The sequence below is a fragment of the Macaca fascicularis genome, chromosome 18 (assembly GCF_037993035.2).
Source record: "Macaca fascicularis isolate 582-1 chromosome 18, T2T-MFA8v1.1".
In the NCBI taxonomy this organism is placed as follows: Eukaryota; Metazoa; Chordata; class Mammalia; order Primates; family Cercopithecidae; genus Macaca; species Macaca fascicularis.
The window spans coordinates 4389685-4411893 of NC_088392.1; the positions used below are offsets into that span (position 1 = coordinate 4389685).

Sequence of the window (22209 nt, forward strand, 5' to 3'; positions counted from 1 at the left end):
CCCGCTCGGTGCTTCTGGCTGGGGAATGCAGTGCTCAGGCTGTGTTTGCAAACCCAGCTTCTCCTCTCCAAAGGGTAATGACTGACGTCCACATGGGCCTACTGTGTGTAGGACCCAGGTTGCTCTGTGTCCCTTGTTTCCTTGGAGACTTGGAGACTTGTGGGGTGGCACTGGCAGCCAGGCTGCTTGGCCATCGTCCCAAGGCCTGTCTGGTTCTTCCCTGAAGTCCCCTGGTCCTTGGTGAGCTGGGATGCATCCTGGGCACGTCAGTGCTGCTCCCCGGCTTGGGGCTGGCCTCCCTGGGTGACCTGCTCTGCCCTGCAACAGGTGTGTGCATTGGGCTGTATCATTAAAGCCACTGGCATAAACCCCGACACAGGTGTGCCATGGGGACCGAGAAACTGCAGTCATGGTTCCTTGTGGATTTCATTACAGACACTCATGGCTCGTAATTTTCTGGTAGATTTGCTCGTTCTCATATCAGAATGACCAGTTTGCGTTTAGTACCCAGCTACCTGGGGTGAGCAACTGGGGAGACAACAGAAAGAGGCCGGTTGTATTAAAAAACCTCAGCGCACACTCAGTGCACAGGCAGCAGGGGTCTGGGTCGTGACCACAGATTCACTCTGAGGGACCCGGCGGGACGTTTTGTGTAGGAGGAAGAGCCCAGGTACTCAAAGGTGTTCATGGTTTCATGCTTGGTATTGCATTTGTGTTTGTTTTGTTTTGTGTTTTAACCAAGAGTGAGAAGCTCTGAAATTATTGCTATAATAAGCGTGAGCAGGGAGGCACACTGCCTCATGTAATAAAACAGCATGCTGCCCGCGATCGCTCATGACCACAGGGGGGGGTCATGGGACCGAGCCGGACTAGCAGCGAGACTCGTACGAAACGGCCTTTTCTCCGGAGTCACCCATCTCCCCCTCAGGTCCCAGGGGTGCTGGCAGTGGTGGCTGCCAGTGATGGCTGTGTAAGTGCTCCTCAGAGTGAAATCACTGCTTGCTATTTTTAAAGGTAGAGATTAAGAAATGACAAAACATTTTTTTAGAAAAGAAGTGTGTTTCTACTTTGTACTGCTTAGAAACACCTCTGCAAAAATCAACTAAGTCACAAGGAATTGAATAGAAAATAAAAATGACATTGAAGAGTACATAAGAAATGAATCACTCCTGTCTGGTTAGCAGTTTTTGGGTCGTTTCCATACACAAAACTTAGAACCTTAGAACTGACAGGGGGAGAGCATGTTTCCGTGTGTGTGCGGATGGAGGGTCTGTCCCTGCGGAATTCCTGAGAGCTGCCTCCTGCCTCCTGCTTTCTGCCTGCCCCTCTCGGTGGTGAGGGATGCACTCTTTATCTCAGATGAACACTTCTCCCTTGGCCTCCCCTGAAATCTCATTCTCATTGATTTCTGTTTATTTGTCCTATCTTGCCCAGCCCTCCTCAATCTTGGCTGCAATTAGAATCACCCAGAGATTTTTTTTTTTTTTGAGAATGTGCAGGCCACTCCCTCAGAAACCTGGACCTTAGGCCAAGTTCTGGCCTTGATTAGTTCTTGCCAGCTGTAGCTCGTGACCTTGACAGATGATTCTCAGATGCCACCTGCAAGGCTGTCCTGGATGAACTGATTTTCCTGTGTCCATTCAGTGCTCACCGAGTGACATCGGGGTTTGCGGCAGCCCAACCCACCAGCCCCCTGTTTTGGGTGGAACAGTCCACATTCTTGCAGTCATTCTCGTATTACTTGGTTCCCGGAAGCCTCCCGTGGGCTTGTTCTGGACGCGCTCTCTCTTGTTCACTTGATGCTCTTCCATGTACGATTCAGAGCCCAGGCTGGGCTCCTGCTGCCTAGTGTGGAGAGAGGACCCTTGGCCAGACCTGTCCTGGACCTTCCATCCCCGGCTGTTGCTGAGAATGCTTCTGTTTGATCTCAACCCTGAGCCGAGTAACTCACACTGAGCCTGTGGTCTCCTGGAAGCTTAGGGTCTTTTCCGTGGCCAGAACTTTTTCTTCTTGCACTTTGTCTTTCCTTACGGGATTTCATCTTGTTAGTTTCAAGCCTTTGTTGCATCTCATCGAGAGCTTTTGAGTCTCAGTGCTGCTTTGGTCTCCCTCATCTCTGAGTGTCAGCCCTGGTCCAATAAGCTTGTCCAGTTCCCTTTCCCCATCTGGGTCGTCAGTGCACATGATGGCGGCTCATGGGAGGGCGGGCACTACAGCAACCTCTGAGACCTCCCTCCTTGTGGATCTGAAACAGGTGAGTTCCCTGACCCCTCGCGGGACTTGCCATTTGCTCATTTGCACTCAAACCCCCTTATAGGAGGGGGAGCAAGCAGATGGGCAGGTGCAGGAGCTGGGTGAGTGCTTTTGGGCACCGGCCCCATGGTAGTGTTTAGACAATTAATGCTGTTTTAGCAGTTGCTATCTGCAGATGGCTAAGTGTTCAACCAGCTCAGTGGAGAATCAGGGTGACAGCCTTTTACACCCTGCCCTCTTGGTACCTGGGTCCTCGTCTGGTGTCCAGGAAGAATTGGGTCATACGGGCTTTGAAGGATGGTGAGTGCAGGGATTTCATTGAGTGGTGGAGGTGGTTCTCGGGGATGGATGGGGAGCTGGAAAGGGGATGGAGTGGGAAGATGATCTTGCCCTAGAATTCAGGTGTCCCACGGCCGACCTCCTCTCTGTCCCCAGCCAAACTCCTCCAGATGTTCAGATGCTCCTTCTCTTCTCTGCCGTGCCGTTCTGCCACTCTGCTAGTCTTCTGGTCTTTTGCTCTGCTCTCAGAGTCTGGGGTTTGGGGTTTCTGGGGGTGCAGGATAGGGAGGCATGGTGGGCCAAAAGGCAACATTTGAGTTCGAAAACAGGAATGCCTGTTCCCATTTAGGGCCACAGGTTTTCAAGCTTCAGGGTGGGGCCTTTGCTAGGGAACTACTCTCTTCTACCCAATATTTCCCTGTCTCCTGTCCGTATCAGATTCAGGAATGGCCATTCCTGGGCAGAGGCATCGGGCCTGCTCCCAGCTGACCTCTGTGCACTGTACCCAGCCATGTTCTCCTTCCTGTCCCCAAGACTGTCAGGGAGAGACCAGGTCCATGCATGCTTCAGCCCTCCTACATTACCAGCTTAGTAATCCTCTGAAAAATTAAAATCACGTTATATAGTTGATGCACTTTTGCATGACTGTTTTTTTTTTTTTTCCTTTTTTCTTGCCAAGTCTGGGATATAATAGATTGAAACGATTTGTATTTTATACACCTACCACCGCACACAGAATTGATCTCATTTGCTTCTGTAGCAGGTCAGCGGCAGAGCGTGTGCGGACCTGTGCGGGCTGCCTCCCTTTCTGTTCAGTGCCTTCAGTCCTGCCAACGTACAATGTATTGGAAAAGCAAAGTATGTGTGAGGCATCTAAGGATCATCCCGTAGGTTACTAAACTGGCCTAGGTGTGGTGCGTGGATATGCCACGTCTCTGCAAAGATTCTTCCTGTTCTGTTATCGTGGTGGGGTGCCTGGAAGAAGTGTGCATGCTGTGCACGTGTCTGACCTGAGCTGATGTGGCTGAAATGAGAGGGGCTGTGGGCTCGTCCCGTGGTGGCCGTGTCCTAGGAACCGAGTCCTCGTGGATGACGGAGGCTTCAGAGGGGCGGGGCACGGTCCTGCCAGTGGCCGGGGCTCCGGCGATGGGTTCCGGTCTCAGGGCAGTGGGTGTCCGATCAGCCCGTGCCGAGAGATCAGTCCAGTGAGATTCTGGGTTGTTACGGGTTCCTCATGCCCTCGGCAGGTTTTTTCCTGTGGGAAGGATGTGGTAACATAATTGTTAGCTGAAACTGGTTGCTGAAATTGTAGAATAAGATATTTAAGATGTGTGGCTGCATAATGAAAATGACATGTGTGAGTAAAATTGTCAGTCATAGAACTGGAAAATCTTCAGAAGTCAAGCTGTCTTATCCATTAGAAAGGAAATCATTGTGATAAGGTTGAAAAATTTAGAACCAGATAAAAGTCCTCATACAAGTCTCTGTACATGCAGTTGTTCATTAAACGGCCCCTTTCTGGTAGTTCTGATGCCGTTTGTAGGTTGGGAGGTGAGAAGTTTTATTCCCAAGGCTCCTTAGAATTATGGTCGCTGAACTGAATTCGTCTTCTAAAAGAGCATCAACTTTCTTCCCTGTATAATCTTAATATTGTGGAATTTTACCTTTTCTTAACCTTTATAAAAGTAGTACCATTTCCTCCCCTCCTCCCTCACCTCCCGTCCCCTCTTCCTTGTCAGCCTAAAGTTGAATCACAGATGTCACTGATGAATGTGATGCTTGCAATTACCTGTTCATTCCCTTCTCACTCCCTGTTAATATGCAGGGGAGCCCCCGGTGTTGAGCTCAGGCTGTGCCATGAACTTGACTGCAGACGGGTCCAACAACTGTGCGGAGCGGGGAGCCTGCCTGCAGTCACCCTGTGTGTGCAACAAAGCCCAGCCCAGCAAAGCACCACAGCTCCCAGTCCCCAGGCAGGGCCTCTAACCTTCACTTAGAAACCCGGAGAGAACAGACACCCCTTTCTGTTCACGGAGTTAACTAAATTGTATCTGTTATGGATGGAAATAAATAATGGTTTTTATGAAGCCCAGTATAGAGGGGGCAGAAATGGGAAAAATCTTCATTTTAAACACTTAAGAAGTTAGGCAAGAAAAGTGTCTTGCAGAGGGAGCGTGGGGGTGCGTTTCAGGAGGAAGCTGGTTTTTGGAAGGGCTGCTTTGTAGGAGTAGCAGCTCAGGAAACAGGCTGGAGGATGTGCTGTCAGTGCACAGGGGGCATGAGGGTCCTGGCGCCGGGGCTGGCGCTGCCTCCTGCAGGTGGACAGCCTGGGAAGGAGAGAGAGAGGCGACTACTCCCGTGGGGGTACGGCTCCCGGGGGATGGGGCGCAGCAGTACCCTAGACGCAAGGCCTGGTTCTTCAGCATCACCAGAGCCAGGCGCAGACCCAGGCTTGCTGCCCATTGCACCTCCTGGAGTGATAGCCAGCAGCGTGATCCTGGGGTCCTGTTTATTTTGCAAAGAAGAAAAGAGGCACAAATGTGCACTAAGAACGAAGTGCCTTAAAAACCCATGGAAAACCGAAAACAAGATGAGCAGGCAGCCCCAGAGTAGCCACAAGCGTGGAAGGGGAGAACCTCAGGGTGGCTGTGTGGCTGCGTGGCTGCGTGGCTGCGTGGCTGCGTGGCTGCAGACTTCTTTTTGTTATGTATTTTTTACTACAATAATAATAAAAACAATTAAGCGAAAGGGGAGTAACTTTTTATACAAAGTGCCCTCACGGCATGTCTGTGCTTTTGAGGGCAGTTGTGTGTGTTGAAGATGTTGCCTCAGGGACTTCAGACAGTGCCAGTCCGCCACTCCCTGGGCCCCGTGTGCAACTCTTGTCCACGGTGTGCGGAACCAGCCAGGCCAGGGCCAGCTTGGGATGCAGTGGAGTCACCCAAGACCTGCTCCGTATTTGTGTTTCCAAGACACATCAGGAAGGTCCTGCTTAGAAAGGAACCCGGGAGCCCCCGGTGTGTTTGGGCCAAGGGCAGAGCCGCCAGTGTTGCCGTCCGTGGCATGTGCGTGCACACTCAGTCGTGAACCACGTGCGCCTTCCCCAGGGCTGCTCGGACCCGGCTGGCTGCTTGGACCCGGCTGGCTCCTCCTGGCGCATGCTTCCGTGCACCCAGAGAGCATGAGGTGCGTGTTAGAGATCTTGCCCCTTCTGCACAGGGCTGCTGCCAGGCCTTTCTGAGCCAGTACACAGCCTTTCTGGTGTGTACCCTCGGCACTGCGGTTAGGGTTAGAGGCAGCCATCTGTGCAAGGCCACGCCGTTCTCAGATCAGCACCGTTCTCTTTCCTTTGTTTAATTCTAATAAAGTGCCCGGTGAGCACTGCCACCAAGGGGCTGTCAGACTGGCAAGGACTGAGGAGCAGAAGTGCTTTTTCCTGCAGACCTTCTCCCTTCGTGGCGTGGCAGCCACGGAACCAGGCATTTCCTCAGCCAGGCAGCCAGAGCCCCCCTCCCCAGACCCTTTTCTAGCTGAGTTCTTCCGTTTCAGGATCAGGGCCACTGAAACATCAGAAGCCACCAACGCTGAGTCCCAATTGTGGAGGCGGGGGGTGCGTGGGAGCGGTGGAGGAAGGTGTAGGAGCTGTGGAGGTGGGAGTGTGGGGGCTGTGGAGGGGGGTGTGTGGGGGCTGTGGAGGGGGGGAGTGTGGGGGCCATGGAGAAAGGTGTGCGGGCTGTGGTGGGGACGTCAGAGCTGTGGAGGGGGCGTGAGAACCGTAGACGGGGAGGGGTGGGGGCCGTGAGGGGATGCGGAGGGCCAGGGAAGAAGTAGTGTGGGCCATGGTGGGGGCGTCGGGGTTGTGGAGGAAGGAGCGCAGGCCGTGGTGGGGGTGTGGGGGCCATGGAGGAAGGGGCGTGGGCCGTGGTGGGGGCGTGGGGCCGTGGAGGGGACACAAGTGTGTCTGTGCCTGCTGCCACCTGTGGGGTGCCCTGAGGGGGCCCGTTGGCCAGTGCTGGCGCGTATTTCTCTGGGAGGTTCACCTTGCGTGTGACGATGGAATGCCGCTGTGCTCCACACGAGAATGGGGAGTGTAGAGAAGGAATAGATGAAGTCAGAATGGCACTCAGGAACCTGGGAACAGCAGATGGGTGTCGTGGTCCCCTTGGGCCGCCTGGGAGGCCCCTTGTCTTAGTTTTGCTTTGGCCTGGCTGCAACGAAACCTTGGTGGCAGTAAGGAGACCTTGGCTGTGCTACGTGGCAGCACTTTGCCAGGCCCACTGGATTGGCAGTAGTTTGTTCCCGTGATTGGAGGCCCCTGGAGGGTCCTTGTCAACGGCACTGGGTCCAGGAGCCAGGGACGAGGGGCAAAGCTGTCTGTTCTGGGGCTCTGATGACCAATGTCCAATGCGGGGAGCACTTGGGCCTCTCTGCACACCAAGGCCTGAGGCCCGATCAGGAGCTGGCTAGAGGCTCTGCTGTTTCAGTGGCCCTGATCCTGTAACTGAAGAAACCTCGGCTAGAAGAGAGTCTGGGGAAGAGGGTCCTGGCTCCCTGGCTGAGAAGGTGCTTGGTTCCTTGTTGCTGAGGATCTTGCACCTCTCCAGTTAGCCACATATTTTCTTCCTTGGAAAGAAAGGAGGTCCTTGGAAAGCTGTTCAGTCTGTCTGCTCATCAGCCGCTTCTGTCAATAGCTTCAGTTTCTCGCCTCTGCCCCTCCACTCGTGGTCATGCTTCTCTCCCGCCCACCTGGGGTGGCTTGGGACTCTGTGCAGGGTCTGTGTGTTCCTGAGGCATTTTGCCATTCACTCCCGACCGGTGACTTCGATCACTTCGGCTAGGCCATTCAGTTTTTTTTTTTTTTTTGAGACGGAGTCTTGCTCTGTTGCCCCGGCTGGAGTGTGGTGACGTGATCTCGGCTCACTGCAGCCTCTCCCTCCCGGGTTCAAGCGAATCTCCTGCTTCAGCCTCCCGAGTAGCTGGGATTACAGGCACATGCCATCTTGCTTGGCTAAGTTATGTGTTTTTAGTAGAGACGGGGTTTTGCCGTGTTGGCCAGGCTGGTCTCGAACTCCTGGCCTCAAGTGATCTGCCCGTCTCGGCTTCCTGAAGTGCTGGGATTATGGGCCTGAGCCAATGTGCCTGCAGATTATTCACTTTTAGTTTATTACTCAGTGTCTTGGTCAGAAGTACCGGAAGTCCTGGGTGATGTTTTATGATTGTTTTGGGGAACATTTTGGAAGCTTGACAGTCGTGCTTTGAAAACCCACAGAGGTACAGGGGCAGATTACACAGCCGCATTGTTTCAACTTACAAACTCCACTAGTAGTCTTGAACATGTGTGTTCAGAAATCTTGATTCCTTTACTGCAGGGAAACCTAGACCTGTCCCTGCCAGATGTTGCTGTTTTTGAGTATTTAGAATTGAATTGAATGTACTGAGCACCAGTCTGACTTAAACAAAGGCTAACATTTCCTCTTTCATGCACTTAATTCCGAGTAAAGTCCACGTTTTTATCCGTGGTGCATCCTAGCGCTGCCCAGTCTCCTTTCTCATACCAGTGTCTGCATATGACAGACTCATATACCTGACTTCATTGATTTATTTTTTATTTTAAAATTTATTTTGTCATCATTATTACTATTATTTTTTAAGATGAAGTCTTGCTCTGTTGCCCAGGCTAGAGTACAGTGGCATGATGTCAACTCACTGCAACTTCTGCCTCCTGGGTTCAAGCGGTTCTCCTGCCTCAGCCTCCAGGAGTAGCTGGGACTTCAGGCACACGCCACCACACCTGGCTAATTTTTGCATTTTTAGCAGGGATGGGGTTTCACCAAGTTGGCCAGGCTGGTCTCGAACTCCTGACCTCAGGTGACCCACCCACCTCGGTCCCCCATAGTGCTGGGATTGCAGGCATAAGCAACTGTGTCTACCCTGACTATTTAAATATTAGCCTTTAGGAGCCGGTAGGAGTTGGATAGATTTTTCCTCCTTGTCTCATCTCCTCATCAGTTCTGCTGATCAGCCCTTACTGCTGACATTTTTGTACATGGACATATCCTTTAACATTGCGTATGAATTGCACATTAACTGCCCACTAATTGAAAACCAGCCTTAATGTGTCCCTCAGATCTGGGCAAGTGCCTTCAGTGACAGACGCTGTCTCACCTTGATGAAGAACCCCTTGGAATAGGTTTGTTACCAGTTTGATGGGATTCCTAAGTGTTATCTCCAAATATATACTTAGAACAATTTAAAGGAACATTCTGAGTTAGCAGATCCCTCCATTCTACTGAATGTTAAAAATCTCTTAAAATCTTATTTGAAAACCAAGAACATGGGGCCTTGTCGTCGTAAGTGGACACCCACTGAGACATGGCTGTAAGAGACTGCAGATGGCGGCTGGGTGGTAAAGAATCTCGTGTTTTGTAGTTCAGAGAGTTTTAAGATATCCAGAAACACTTGTACTCCTGCCCAGTTTTGATGTCTAGATTTAAATAAACCCAAGGCCGTAAATGCAAAACACAAAACCCAATTTTTGTTACCCTGTGTTGTGTCCACTTGCAGTACATACAGTCTCTTCTGACTTTGGAAAAGCCTTAAAACCTCTGAGCCCAACCCACACCTCAGCTGTGTTTCTCCCTGTCACACACTTTCCTTAGGTAAAGTGGGAGGGTTCTGACCTCACCATCCCTTCCCACCGCAGAGTTCATCTCAGACCATGGCTCAGACACACACTCCGTCAAGGCCAAGGCCGGACCATCAGGGGTGCAGAGCTTGGGGGCGGAACCCCAGGCTCATTTCTCCTGGACAGCCCACAGGTGGCGGCATGGAGGTGGAGAGCATGGCTGCCCTTTGCTCATGCGCTTCTGGGGGACCTTGGGGCATCACGGTTTTGGGCTTGAGAACTGGACCTCACAGGAGAGATGCGTAGGGAGGCAGCCCTACGGCTGAGGTGGAAGGTGGTCGGTAGCCTGGTGGTTCCGGAGGCAGACACTGGGGTTCTTTGGACAGAGTAAGCTGCTACCCTAGCCTGCTTCTGTGACTGTGGGCTCCACCCAACTTCTCTGGTTTTCTTACCCTGTAATGAATGATTGTGAAGATTCCACAAGAGCCCTAAATGGAGAGTTCCTTGTTCCTTGAAAGTCATACAGACCTTATACTGCTGAACAATTACTTTTTTTCCTGAGTTTTAATATGCCAGTCACCCTCTGTTAACCAGGGACAGCATAGTTACGTGTAACTAGATACACCACTGCTATTGTATTTTTTTCCCTGTGATCTTTCCGGTCATTTAAATTGAGGAAAGAAACCCTGCCTGACTCTGCCTCCTTTTGTTGTTGTCTGGGTGGCCCCTCATGGATTTTATGAGACCCCCCCCAGACTCAAGGGTGGTTTGTCCCGCTGAAGACAGATGCGCTTGGAATGTGCTGTAGCTGTACGTGCGCTGTGTGGTGCTGTGTTCTGATGAGAAATGGTAACTTCCCATTTCATGTTTTGCCTCCTCTAGGGGGACAGCCGCGCCGCTGCTGCTTTCCCAAAGAGGTGACTTCGACCGAGCTCTCCAATGGAGACCAGAGTCACAAGCTGGGAGATAACGGCTCGGAAAGAGACACCGGCGAGTCCAAGGCGGGGATCGCAGCTTCTGTGTCCATACTTGAAAACAGTAGCAGAGAGACTTCTAGAAGGCAAGAGCAGCACAGATTTTCTACGGACTTAAAAATGCCAGCATTTCACCCCAAGCAGGAGGTGCCCGTTCCTGGTGATGGCGTGGAGTTCCCTTCCAGTACGGGAGCGGAGGGCCAGACGGGTCACCCTGCAGAAAAGCTGTCCGATTTGCACAACAAGGAGCACTCTGGGGGAGGGAAGCGGGCGCTGGCCTCAGACCTCGTGCCGCTGGATTTAAGTGCGAGGTCGACGCGGGATGACCCCAGCAATAAGGAGACAGCCTCCTCCCTGCAGGCGGCTTTAGTCGTTCACCCGTGTCCTTACTGCAGCCACAAGACCTACTACCCCGAGGTCCTGTGGATGCACAAACGCATCTGGCACCGCGTCAGCTGCAACTCCGTGGCTCCCCCGTGGATTCAGCCCAACGGTTACAAAAGCATCAGAAGCAATTTGGTTTTCCTTTCCCGGAGCGGACGCACGGGCCCCCCGCCTGCCCTCGGTGGCAAAGAATGCCAGCCTTTGCTCCTTGCTCGGTTCACCCGCACTCAGGTGCCAGGGGGGGTGCCAGGGCCCAAAAGTGGCTCTTCTCCCCTGGGAGGGGTCACAAAAGCCGCTAGCATGCCTAAGAATAAGGAGAGCCATCCCGGAGGGCCCTGTGCTCTGTGGGCGCCCGGCCCCGACGGGTATCGACAGACCAAACCCTGTCACGGCCAGGAGCCGCATGGCGCGGCCGCACAGGGGCCCCCGGCCAAGCCCAGGCAGGAGGCTAGCTCCAAACCGGTGCCTGCCCCGGGTGGCGGGGGCTTCAGCAGGAGCGCCACCCCCACGCCCACCGTCATCACCCGGGCTGGCGCGCAGCCCTCGGCTAACAGCAAGCCCGTGGAGAAGTTTGGGGTCCCCCCAGCGGGGGCTGGCTTTGCCCCCACAAGTAAGCACAGTGCCCCAGACTCCCTGAAAGCCAAATTCAGCCCTCAGCCTCAGGGTCCACCTCCTGCAAAGGGCGAAGGGGGCGCTCCTCCTCTACCTCCCCGCGAGCCCCCTTCGAAGGCGGCCCAGGAGCTGAGGACTCTGGCCAGCTGTGCTGCGGGGTCCAGGGGCGACGCGGCCTTGCAGGCCCAGCCCGGCGTGGCTGGGGCGCCCCCCATCCTACACTCCATCAAACAGGAGCCGGTGGCCGAGGGGCATGAGAAGCGCCTGGACATCCTCAACATCTTTAAGACGTACATTCCAAAGGACTTTGCCACCCTCTACCAGGGCTGGGGTGTCAGCGGCCCTGGGCTGGAGCACAGAGGTAAGATGTGCGGGCCCCCTCTTCCCCGGGCCACATGTGACCTCCAGAGCCACCCCTGGAAGGCCAGGGCTGCTGCCCACCTGCCTGCCCACGGCCTCTGAGGACAGAGCCAGCCTGCCCCCTCCCACTGCTGAGCTGAGAGCCACACCCTGGCCCTGGCCCGGGAGCACAGCAGATGGGAACAGCCCCCCCAGGCTCCGCCACTGCCCTGCCGGGGAACGCCTGCCTGGGCTTGGTGGTCCTCTGCATGCTGGCCCTGGGAGGAGTCGCAAGCCCTGCACGGCTTCCTTCCTGCTGAGAGGATGTTTCCTCCACACCGACATTCTGCAGGAGCAGGCAGACGTGATTGCACTTCACGTGTTTGTCATTTTAAACAGAAACCGTAGATGTTCATTGTCCTGTGTCTCCAAAGACAAGAATATTTATGTAGTGTGATTAAGGTTTTTATATATTTTTTAATATATTTTTATATATCTATAATTTAAAAAACACCTATTTAGTTCTCTAGTATTAGTAAGGAGAGCCTTGCAGAGGACGGATATACCATGTAAGTCTGGAGAATGGGATTTGTGCAAAAATTCCTGAAAAAAATACTTGGAAAGGGTTGTGTTCGCTTCTCCCTCTGCCTTAGTATTGCTGTGTCACAGTAACACTGAGAAGGAATTGCTTTCCTCCTGCCTCCCCGGTGCGCGCCCTGCCCTGCATGCGGCACCCTGTGCTGGAACATAAATTGAAGGTCACTCTCACTTAACGTCCAGAACACAAAGAAACCCAAGTTCTGTTAAAAACCAAAACCAAACACAGTCTCAGTTCATTACCTGAGAAGTCCTAACCATGCTTTGTTAGAATTGTTCATTGTGGCCGGGCGCGGTGGCTCACGCCTGGAATCCCTGTACTTTGGGAGGCCAAGGTAGGCGGATCACGAGGTCAGGAGTTCAAGACCAGCCTGGCCAATACAGTGAGAGACATTATCTCGAACTAAAAACACAAAAATCAGCTGGGCGTGGTGGCGGACACCTGTGATCCCAGCAACTTGGGAGGCAGAGGCAGGAGAATTGCTTGAACCCAGGAAGCGAAGGTTGCAGCGAGCGGAGATCGTGCCACTGCACTCTAGCCTGGGTGAGAGTGAGACTCCATCTCAAAAAATATAAATAAATAAATAAATAAATAACATCGTAAGCCTGCGGTTTCTTAAAGTGGTTACCATTAGAAATGGCCTCTGAGAGCCAGGGCTGCAAACTCAGGCCGCTGGCAGGACTGTGAAGGGTGTGGTTCTGGGTCTGGGAGTTGAGATGTCAGCAGTGAGCTTCCCCAGATCCACCGTGGGACGATGTCCCAGTGGGTGCTGGAGTCACCTGCTGAGCTCCTGGCTTAGGCTGGGGTTTCAGAGCCAGCCTAGATCTGTGACCTGCTGGGGCCGTCTTGGCATGAGGGATGCTCACCCCAGGTGTTTTCCAGTAGGAGACATCGCAGGTCTGCTGCCGCCTTACAGATTTGCCGGCGAAGGCCTTACTCCAGCCGACCTTGTTACATTAGACCGCTGAGCGCTTGTGAACTTTTTAGGATGAGGCCGAGACCCGGACACTCGAGGGTCTCGTGAGATGTGTTGGGCTGAGGTGTGACTCGGGAGTGGGGGTCCCTGAGGCGGGGTCGTAGATCCTCATCTCTTCTCCCTGCCCGTGTGCTCTGGGTGGATGGTGTAACCTGAGGAGGCCGTCACGGGTGGGAAGTGCGGTGCAGTGCCATGTGGATTGATGGTTTGACTTTTCCCGTGTTCAGTTAAAGTGAGTGAGTTCTCTCAGCCTCAGCAGGGTTTCTCAGTCATGTAGATTATTTGCTGCAAAGTGAAAAACAAGTTTGTTGGTGGCCCTTTGACGTGATGCCAGCTCACTTCTGGAGATGTGGGTTTTCTTGGAACCCGAAGCAGAGAAGGCTGAGTGGTGAGGGTTCCGCTGTCTTGGAAGCTGGGTGTCCCTGGCTGCACCTTGCCCACTCTGTCCTTCCCCTCGTGGTTGCCTCCCAGCAGAGCATGGGGGGTTTGACGCCCGCTTAGTCCACCTGACCCGTAATGTAGTCACGCGCTCACAGCCTGCACACACCCTAAGTTCTAAACCTGTCAGCTTACACCTGGAAAGTGGCATCCCCAGTTTTTAAAAGGCCTCTGAGCTGCCCTGTGGGTGGCATAGTTGCTGTTTCTGAGAAAGTAGAAGTGAGTTCTAAGGTAAGGATTTGAAATTTCGGATGATAGAATTTGAAGTCCAAAATAGGCTGAAGTATTTTCCCTTTTCTTACAGACATCTTTAAAAATAAATGGTTCTAAGGCCTTTTTTTTTTTTTTTTGGAAAGAGAGAGGTTAAATATTTATCTTTCATATGTGAAAAATACTAGTCATAAAGCACATGGGCTCATCTTGGGTTATTTATTCTTATAATGTACACATCGAGACATAGCGTGAGTCAGCAAATCTATGGTTTCTAAGTCTACTCTAAATTGGATTTCTTAAGGGAAGTGCTTTCACTTTTTTGGTCTTAAAATACACCTGTTAGTAGGTGCATTATTAGGATCCTGGCTTCCCAGGTATAGAGTACCTGAGGTCAGCCTGTCTAGATACTCGGTCAGCGCACCTGAGAAGTGCTGAGCATCTCCAGATGGGACGCCTCTGGTGAGGGGCTCGGCACCTCCTGGGCCCCTAGCTTTGGTGAACTTCCCTTGCCTGCAGGTCTCTGTGTTGAAGCCATCAGAACAAGCTGAGAGCTCTTCTATGTGATAGTCCTTTAAACCTTCAGACACTTGTCTCTTGTCTTTCCTGGACCTAGCATCCCTGCTTTACATCCATCCTCTGCCTGGTCTCCAGGGCCTTCTGTGTTTATCCTCTACCTCGTCCCCAGGACCTCTGTGTCCATCCTCTACCTGGTCTCCAGGACCTTCTGCATCCATCCTCTACCTGGTATCCAGGGCTTTCCCTGTCCATCCTCCACCTGCTCTCCGGGGCTTTCCCATCTATCCTCTGCCTGGTTTCTGGGACCTTCCCCATCCATTCTCTGCCTGGTCTCTGGGGCCTTCTGTGTCTATCCTCCTACCTGGTCTGTGGGGCTTCACGTCCATCCTCTACCTGGTCTCCATGGCCGTCCCTGTCCACTCTCTAGCTGGTCTCCAGGAACTTCACGTCCATCCTCTGCCTGGTCTCCAGGACCACCTTTGTCTATCCTCTGCCTGGTGTCTGGGACCTTCTTTGTCTATTCTCTCTCTGGTCTCCAGGACCTTCTTGTGTCCATCCTCTACCTGCTCTCTGAGGCCTTCCCATCCATCCTCTGCCTGGTTTCTGGGACCTTCCCCATCCATTCTCTGCCTGGTCTCTGGGGCCTTCTATGTCCATCCTTCTACCTGGTCTCTGGGGCCTTCACGTCCATGCTCTAAACCTGGTCTCCAGGGCCTTTGCTGTCCACTCTCTACCTGGTCTCCATGGCCTTCCCTGTCCACTCTCTACCTGGTCTCCATGGCCTTCCCTGTCCACTCTCTACCTGGTCTCCAGGAACTTCACGTCCATCCTCTGCCTGATCTCCGGGACCTTCTTTGTCTATCCTCTGTCTGGTCTCCGGGACCTTCTGCGTCCATCTTTTACCTGGTATCCAGGGCTTTCCCTGTCCGTCCTCTAACTGCTCTCCGGGGCCTTCCCATCCATCCTCTGCCTGGTCTGTGGGACCTTCCCCATCCATTCTCTACCTGGTCTTCGAGGCCTTCATGTCCACTCTCTAGCTGGTCTCCATGGCCGTCCCTGTCCACTCTCTAGCTGGTCTCCAGGAACTTCACATCCATCCTCTACCTGGTCTCCCGGACTTTCTTTGTCTGTTCTCTTTCTGGTCTCCGGGACCTTCTATGTCCATCTTCTACCTGCTCTCCGAGGCCTTCCCATCCATCCTCTGTCTGGTCTCCGGGACCTTCTGTGTCCATTCTCTACCTGGTCTCCGGGACCTTCTGTGTCCATTCTCTACCTGGTCTCCGGGACCTTCACGTCCACTCTCTTCCTGGTCTCTGGGGCCTTCTGTGTCCATCCTTCTACCTGGTCTCTGGGGCCTTCACGTCCATGCTCTACCTGGTCTCCAGGGCCGTCCCTGTCCACTCTCTACCTGGTCTCTAGGGCCTTCACGTCCATCCTCTGTCTGGTCTCCAGGACCTTCCACATTTCCTTTCTCCATACTTGAATGTTTGTTTCTGACGCCCTTAAAGTGTTGTAGCCAGAAGGAAACCCAGCAACTTTGGCGTGGTCAGACTATTGGAAAGGTGAACAGAACACTCGTGTTTCCTGTTACAGAGACTCGATTTCTGTTAGTGCAACCCAGGACATCTGTGCAGCCTAGATTTCCTTTTTTGAGTGTTACTGAATACTGGAGTAACTACACTTTCTTAGGACTTTTTTCTTCCACTTGTTTCTGTTCAGCTGTTTATTTTTTGTGGTGTACCTGTAGTTTTTGAGTCATGAGTCTAGAATCTTGTTTCATTCCTCCCTTGGTCAAATTGGTCTTTTTGACGTGTCTTATTATACAAGTGTATCTGTACGTTCTGGTCTTCTCACCCCATGCATTTGTTACGTGTCTGCTAGGTGGGTGTTGTCTGCAGATCTAAAGGTCACAACTTTTCTGTGCGTGGTCATTGATTACATCTATTGCTGTAGCATGATTCTGTAGTTTGAGGAGGTAGAAATATGCAGAGGAGAATGGTCTCAGAGAACCGGAAGTCATCTCATGTGTACATGCAACAGTTGTGGATGCTAGAAGTGTGATTCTGTTATTTTGCAGTGGACGTGTTCCATTTATACAGAGAACGTTGCTATTGCAGGATGCTTCTGAGACAGGTTTTATTCAGAAGTTAGGAAACGGGAGTCTCAGAGACTTCCCCGCCCCCCGCATGTGTTCGGGTGATGTTTCTGTAGATAGGGAGAGTCTAAAAACTCTACCCAAACAGTAAGAAAAGAACTATCGCTACCTCCCTTAGGGGTTCCCTGACCATTTAAGAAGAAAAACTCACTGCATTTTCTGTGATCATTGTACAGTGTGACTGCCAAGTCTGTAAACATACAGGAATAGAACATAAATGACTTATTGCTACAATAGCAATAAAATAATACGTGATCTGTGTTTTCAGACCTTTTGGCCAGCCTAGATGATCTGATACGATGAATCTTAGAATAAAATTTGAAGCTAATAAAATGAGATAATTCCAGATAAAATAGATGGTATTTCTTATTAGGACTTAAAAAAAGTCATTTGTACCAAGGAGGCCTTCATATTATGGTGATGAAAGCTTTATGCTTCCTTGCAGTCTGATCTCTCTCTGTAGAGTCTTTTTCATCTCCTCTTTCTCTATGGATAGCACAACACCCCATAATGACACACAACGTTGCAGGACTGGGTGACCCCTCTGAAGTTCGCCAGGCCTTTTTCTTTCACTGTTAAGTCCACTTTCCAAACACAACCTGAATTTCTAGGTGAGAACATTTGAGCTGCGTGCTCACCAGGTGGTCTTTGTTCAAATGGAGTTTGTCGCCTTTGTGATTAACTCGGAATGTTGGGGTAGCTTGGGCATAACATTGTTGGCCGTAAGGGCAAGTGCCCTGTCTTTAAAAAGTAAAGAGAGAGTGATATGGTGAAATGTGTGGGAAAACCATATGTGCGCGTGCACTCGTGAGTGTGTGCGCCTGCGTGAGTGCGTGTGCACGCGTGCTCATGCACCCTTAATTGAAGGAAATAAGCACAGGTGAGCGGGAGGACTGTCCGTGTTTTCTCTGTTGCTCATTTGGATAGGAAATAGCTACCACAATTACTTGAAAAAAGAATGAGAATGACTTCATTTTTGAAAGTTCTGAATGTTAGATGACATTGCATGTCGTCATCATTAGTCAGTATTCTGTGTAGGTGTGGTCAGATTCCACCTGCAGATGCAGTCTAGATGGTACCTGGGAAAATCCAGACAACCAAAGTATTCAGAAATTTGTTTCATAGGAGCTCCACTGGCTGGTGTTTCTAGTGCAAATGAATGGGGGAGCAAAATAGCTTAAAAATCTCTTTTCTTGCCTTCCTTTCTTTCCTTCCTTCTTTTCTTTCTGCCCTTCTTTTCCTCCCTCCCTTTCCCCTCCCCTCCCCTCCCTTCCCCTCCCCTCTTCTTTTTTTCCTTTTTCCTTTTTCTTTCTCTGAAGACAGAGTCTCACTCTGTCACCTAAGCTGGAGTGCAGTGGTGTGATCTCAACTCACTGCAGCCTTGACCTCCTGAGCTCCAGTGATCCTCCCACCTCAGCCTCCTGAGTAGCTAGAAACAGGCATGCACCGCTCGCCTGGATAGCTTTTACATTTTTAGTAGAGATGAGGCCTGTCACTCTGTTGCCTGGGCTGGTCTTGAACTCCTGGACTGAAGTGATCCTGCCGCTTTGGCCTCTCAAAGTGCTGGGATTACAGGCGTGAGCCACCGCAGCTGGCCCCTGTTAACTTGAGTGTTGGTTGAAATGTTTCTTCTTATTCCTTTTGTGTATGTAAGGCAATGGGAATGTTGAGTAGTCAATGGCTAAGGTGTTAAATTTCTCTGATTCATGTTAATGATCTGTCATTTAAGAAATTTGACAAGATGTGCCTCACAGTTCGTGCATTTCTTTATTATTTCCATAAACATCTATAGCGTAAACATGATTTTATGTTTTTACCTATTGAGCTACTCTCAATTAGAGTGAGAGAAACAATATTGAAGATTTGTTTTCAACCAGTGTGACTAAGGTGCCTTTTGTCATTCTCTTTTTTTTTTTTGATACGGAGTCTCACTGTGTTGCCCAGGCTGGAGTGCAGTGGCCGGATCTCAGCTCACTGCAAGCTCCGCCTCCTGGGTTTACGCCATTCTCCTGCCTCAGCCTCCCGAGTAGCTGGGACTATAGGCGCCCGCCACCTCGCCCGGCTAGTTTTTTGTATTTTTTTTTGTTTTTTTAGTAGAGACGGGGTTTCACCGTGTTAGCCAGGATGGTCTCGATCTCCTGACCTCGTGATCCGCCCGTCTCGGACCAAAGTGCTGGGATTACAGGCTTGAGCCACCGCGCCCGGCCGCCTTTTGTCATTCTCTTCACTTGCTGTTCACATTCACGTGTCAGCCTTTAGATACATAAAAACTCAGCTGCGTAAAGCAGCTTTTTAAAAAAATTATTGCAACAGGTGTGACTTTTTCTAGTTATTATTTTTTTTTCCTACTGAGTTGAGTTACTATTGCACGTGACAGTGACTCTCCCAGCCAGAGAAATGTCTTTGGAGCTACCAGCATGTGGAAAACAAGCCTTTTCTTCAGAGAGAAAAGGTGTGCAGACACACACTCTGCATCCCTTTCTAATAAAAGCCGTGTGGCTTTTTGGATCAGAAGGAAACACAAAGCCCGGCCTTTGAGTACAGGGATGTGGCAAGATCTTTGGGGAGAAGGTGGGACTTGGGGACTTCCGACCTTGCCGATGGCCAGCAAGTGCACGCACCTTGGGGGCTGCTGCCTGGTGCTTGCAGGTGTCTCCTCCCTTCTGCTGGGGGCCGTGGCCTCAGAGCCACCCAGGCAGGCAGGAGAGAGGGCCAGAAGTGGGGCCGCCCCGTGGCTGCACTCACTCTGTGTAGGTCTCCCAGGATCGCGGCCGGGTCACGGCGGGCTCTGGTCCCGCTCACTTCCTATTTTCCATGAGCCTTGTCTCTGTCACGCTGGTGTCACTCTGATTTGCCGGATGAGCCGCTTGACAGAGCTGGGTGATGGCTGGGCCCAGCCTGCAGATGCTCGGAGCCGCACAGCCGGACGTGCAGCCTGGCGGGCGCCTCCCGTCCCGGGGAGCGGTTTTTAATTCGCTGTAATTTATGCATCCTTGTAGTCCTGAGAGTGCCTGGCCTGTCAGCAGAGCCGAGATGAAGGCTGACAGTTGTCACCAGGGCCTGAAGGGAGCCTCACATGATGACACGTTAGACAGACTAATGATGTTTTCCTCTCGCTTCCCTCTCGCTCTCCTGCCTCCTCACCTCCACGCCAACCCCGCCACGGCCCTGCCACCGCCACTGCCACTACCATCACCTCGCCACCGCAGGGACGCTCCGGACGCAGGCCCGGCCAGGAGAGTTCGTCTGCATCGAGTGCGGGAAGAGCTTCCACCAGCCCGGCCACCTCAGGGCCCACATGCGGGCACACTCAGGTACCGCCCTCCCGCCCAGCTGTCCCTGAGGGAAGCAGAGGAAGAGGGGTCTCTTCCGTCAGTGCCTTGACCATCCGCAGCCAGGGAGATACTGAGATTTCAGCCCCTACCAGATGGGGGGGCCCCGCCATCTGCCTCCGGGATCGTATACCGGCCGCCCCCACTCCACACCTGAAATGGATTTTTTTGGTATCCATGTGCCATGTGGTTTAATTTGAGATAAGCCTGTTTGCAAATGTTCCATTTTAATTAGAGAGTAACTGACTCCTCAGAAATGAATATGCTAATAAACGGCATTGCCACCAGCACACATTTAATCAGAGTACCCTTTTAGCACTGTGTAGGCATGGTTTTGTGTCCTCGCTGGCACTGACTGGACTCTGTGGGATACGCCTGGGCCCCTTTTTACCTGGCAGGATGTACTGCAAAATCCCTCAGCCTTTATGTAGAGAGCTTGCGCCCGATCAGGCTGGAAACTGTCAGGACAGTGCAGGGGCATTAGAGAGATGGGGAGACGGGGTTCTCTATCAGGACTGTGAAGGATGCACACAGAAGCTGGTCTGATGCAAGATGACACAGGCCAAATGGTAAGTAATGCAAGAAGAGGGTCCCTTACACACACACCGATAATTAATGTTGTCAGTGATTGCTTTTTTCAGCAGCGAGGTCTGAATTAAAAAGGGCAGTGGCCCCAGGCAGCCATTATCACAGTCTCTTTACTGTAAGTGTTACGGTAAATTGGTATTTTCCAGCCACAGGCTAGGCGCTGGTGTCTTTTTTTGTGAAAGTACTTAATCTGTAATGGACTCATTTAATGTGCACGTCCTGAAGCTCACACGCTCATCTGTTAACAAACCCCTTGTTCCCACAGTGGTGTTTGAGTCCGATGGACCCCGGGGTTCTGAAGTTCACACCACCTCCGCAGACGCCCCCAAACAAGTAGGTCTCATGATGAATTGGATGTCTGGGTTTTGATGCAGTAGCTGGGAAAGGTGCACCATGATGCTCATCGCTGGAGCATGACCTCCTTTTTGTTTTTTTTCACAAGATGTGTAAATAATCCTATACACTTTCTTGGAACGTGACCCTTCGGGGCCGTCTGTGGGCAGTCCCCGCACCGAAGCCCTCCCAGCCGGTGGTGCAGGGTCTAGGTGCGCACCGCTGCTTGTTGGTTGTGTTGGGGAGGAGGAAGTCAGGACAGACTGGCGGTGACTGCAAACACTAGAAACTCCCTTTTTTTCCGAGATGGTTTTGGATATGAGTTTGCTTGAGAACAAATGATGGTTAACCTCCTTGAGGAACATTAATTTTGTGTTATTCTGTAAGAAAAGTTTCACGTCCAGCGTTGTGTCTTGCGGCTTTGTGCTTTGTTTCTCTGCATTACGAACACGACTGGCATGGCCGGAGTGCCTGAAGGTAGCTGTGTGCCTGTGCCCGTGATGCACCGTTCCATCCAGGTGTGACTTGTGTACATACACCACTCAGTATACACGGAGTGTGCAGGACCCTTGCGTCAGCACGCGGTTCTGAGTCCTGCTGTAAAGTAGTGCGGCGCCCACAGCCCGCAGCGGGTCTCTTGCGTTCTTTCAGGGTGAGAGTGTGTATCTTCATTGCTCTCCCATTTTGCCCTCGGAGGACGTCACACCCGTGTTGCACAAGCATTCTCTAAATAACGTTCTGGCTTTCTCCAAAGACAAACGCTCTCCTTTGTCACTGAGGAAAGAGTTTCTTTGCCATGACAATCAAGCCTTGTCTGGGTGGTTGAATTCAGTTTGTGTCTTCTGCCCTGACAAATCTAATTCTGGGATTCCTGGTTGCTGGTGAGGATGAGGGCGATTAAGACCTCCGAGGGATCCCAAGACTCAGTATGATCTAGTGAGATCTCAAAGGAAACTCGAGAATCATTCTAGTTTATTTCTGGAGGAAAAAGGTGTGAGAGGCATGAAATGGCTTCACCAAGGGCCCGCTGCTAATGAGTGATTGAGCTGGGCTGGATGTCAAATTGACATTACCTGATTAGTGATTTCGTTTCCTTTATTGCCTTGGTAGAATTTCTATGTGTTGTTAAAGGCCTTTGCTTCACGTATTGTTGACAAAAAGCCTTGCCATTTATTACAGGTTTTAAATAATTAGCTTCTGCCTTTCTTAATAAAACCCACAGTTACCCACTACTATGACAACTTATGAAATAAATAAAACATCTTTCTGAAAACGGAATTAAACGATTTCCAAATGCACGACCTCCACTGCAGTTAGGAAGCGTTGTCCTTTTTAACAGAAATAAAACCCTCTTGCCACAAACAGTCACCGTCATGTGTTTGTGGGATGTAGTAACAGCAAGGTCATGCCGTAATTGAGAATTACAAGTTGATGTTACAACTGGAGTGAGTCCTAAGTGTTCCTGCTTGCACAGGTGACCCGTTAAACCCACCAAAGACCTGGCTTTTGGGTAGGAATGTTTGACGGGGGCGGGAAGCCAGGCCAGGCAGATCTATGAACAAGTTGATGAGATTCTTCAGGAATGCATGGCAGT

At 51.5% G+C, this 22209-nt stretch overlaps 1 protein-coding gene and 1 long non-coding RNA gene across 11 annotated transcripts in view; one reads left to right on the forward strand and one right to left on the reverse strand.

The window, feature by feature from the left end:
* The window catches only part of ZNF516 (zinc finger protein 516), a 172045-nt gene that overhangs the window by 139187 nt on the left and 10649 nt on the right, over nucleotides 1-22209 (forward strand). For 7 of the 9 annotated variants that reach the window (XM_065533606.2, XM_045377931.3, XM_045377929.3 and 4 more), the window contains 3 exons: nucleotides 10040-11488; nucleotides 19572-19676; nucleotides 20548-20615. In XM_065533606.2, the coding sequence (XP_065389678.1) occupies nucleotides 10040-11488; nucleotides 19572-19676; nucleotides 20548-20615 (1622 nt within the window). The remainder of the gene's footprint in view (nucleotides 1-10039; nucleotides 11489-19571; nucleotides 19677-20547; nucleotides 20616-22209) is intronic. The other 2 variants (XM_074022204.1, XM_045377932.3) reach the window with 1 other exon arrangement.
* On the reverse strand, nucleotides 13812-17913 carry LOC141409009 (uncharacterized). Of its 2 annotated transcripts, none has more exons than XR_012427048.1 (3): nucleotides 15447-17913; nucleotides 14976-15412; nucleotides 13812-14907 (listed from the first exon to the last, which is right to left on the reverse strand). It is a non-coding gene; the product is annotated as an uncharacterized lncRNA (long non-coding RNA). The 2 variants fall into 2 exon arrangements; XR_012427049.1 differs by having other exon boundaries at nucleotides 14810-14941.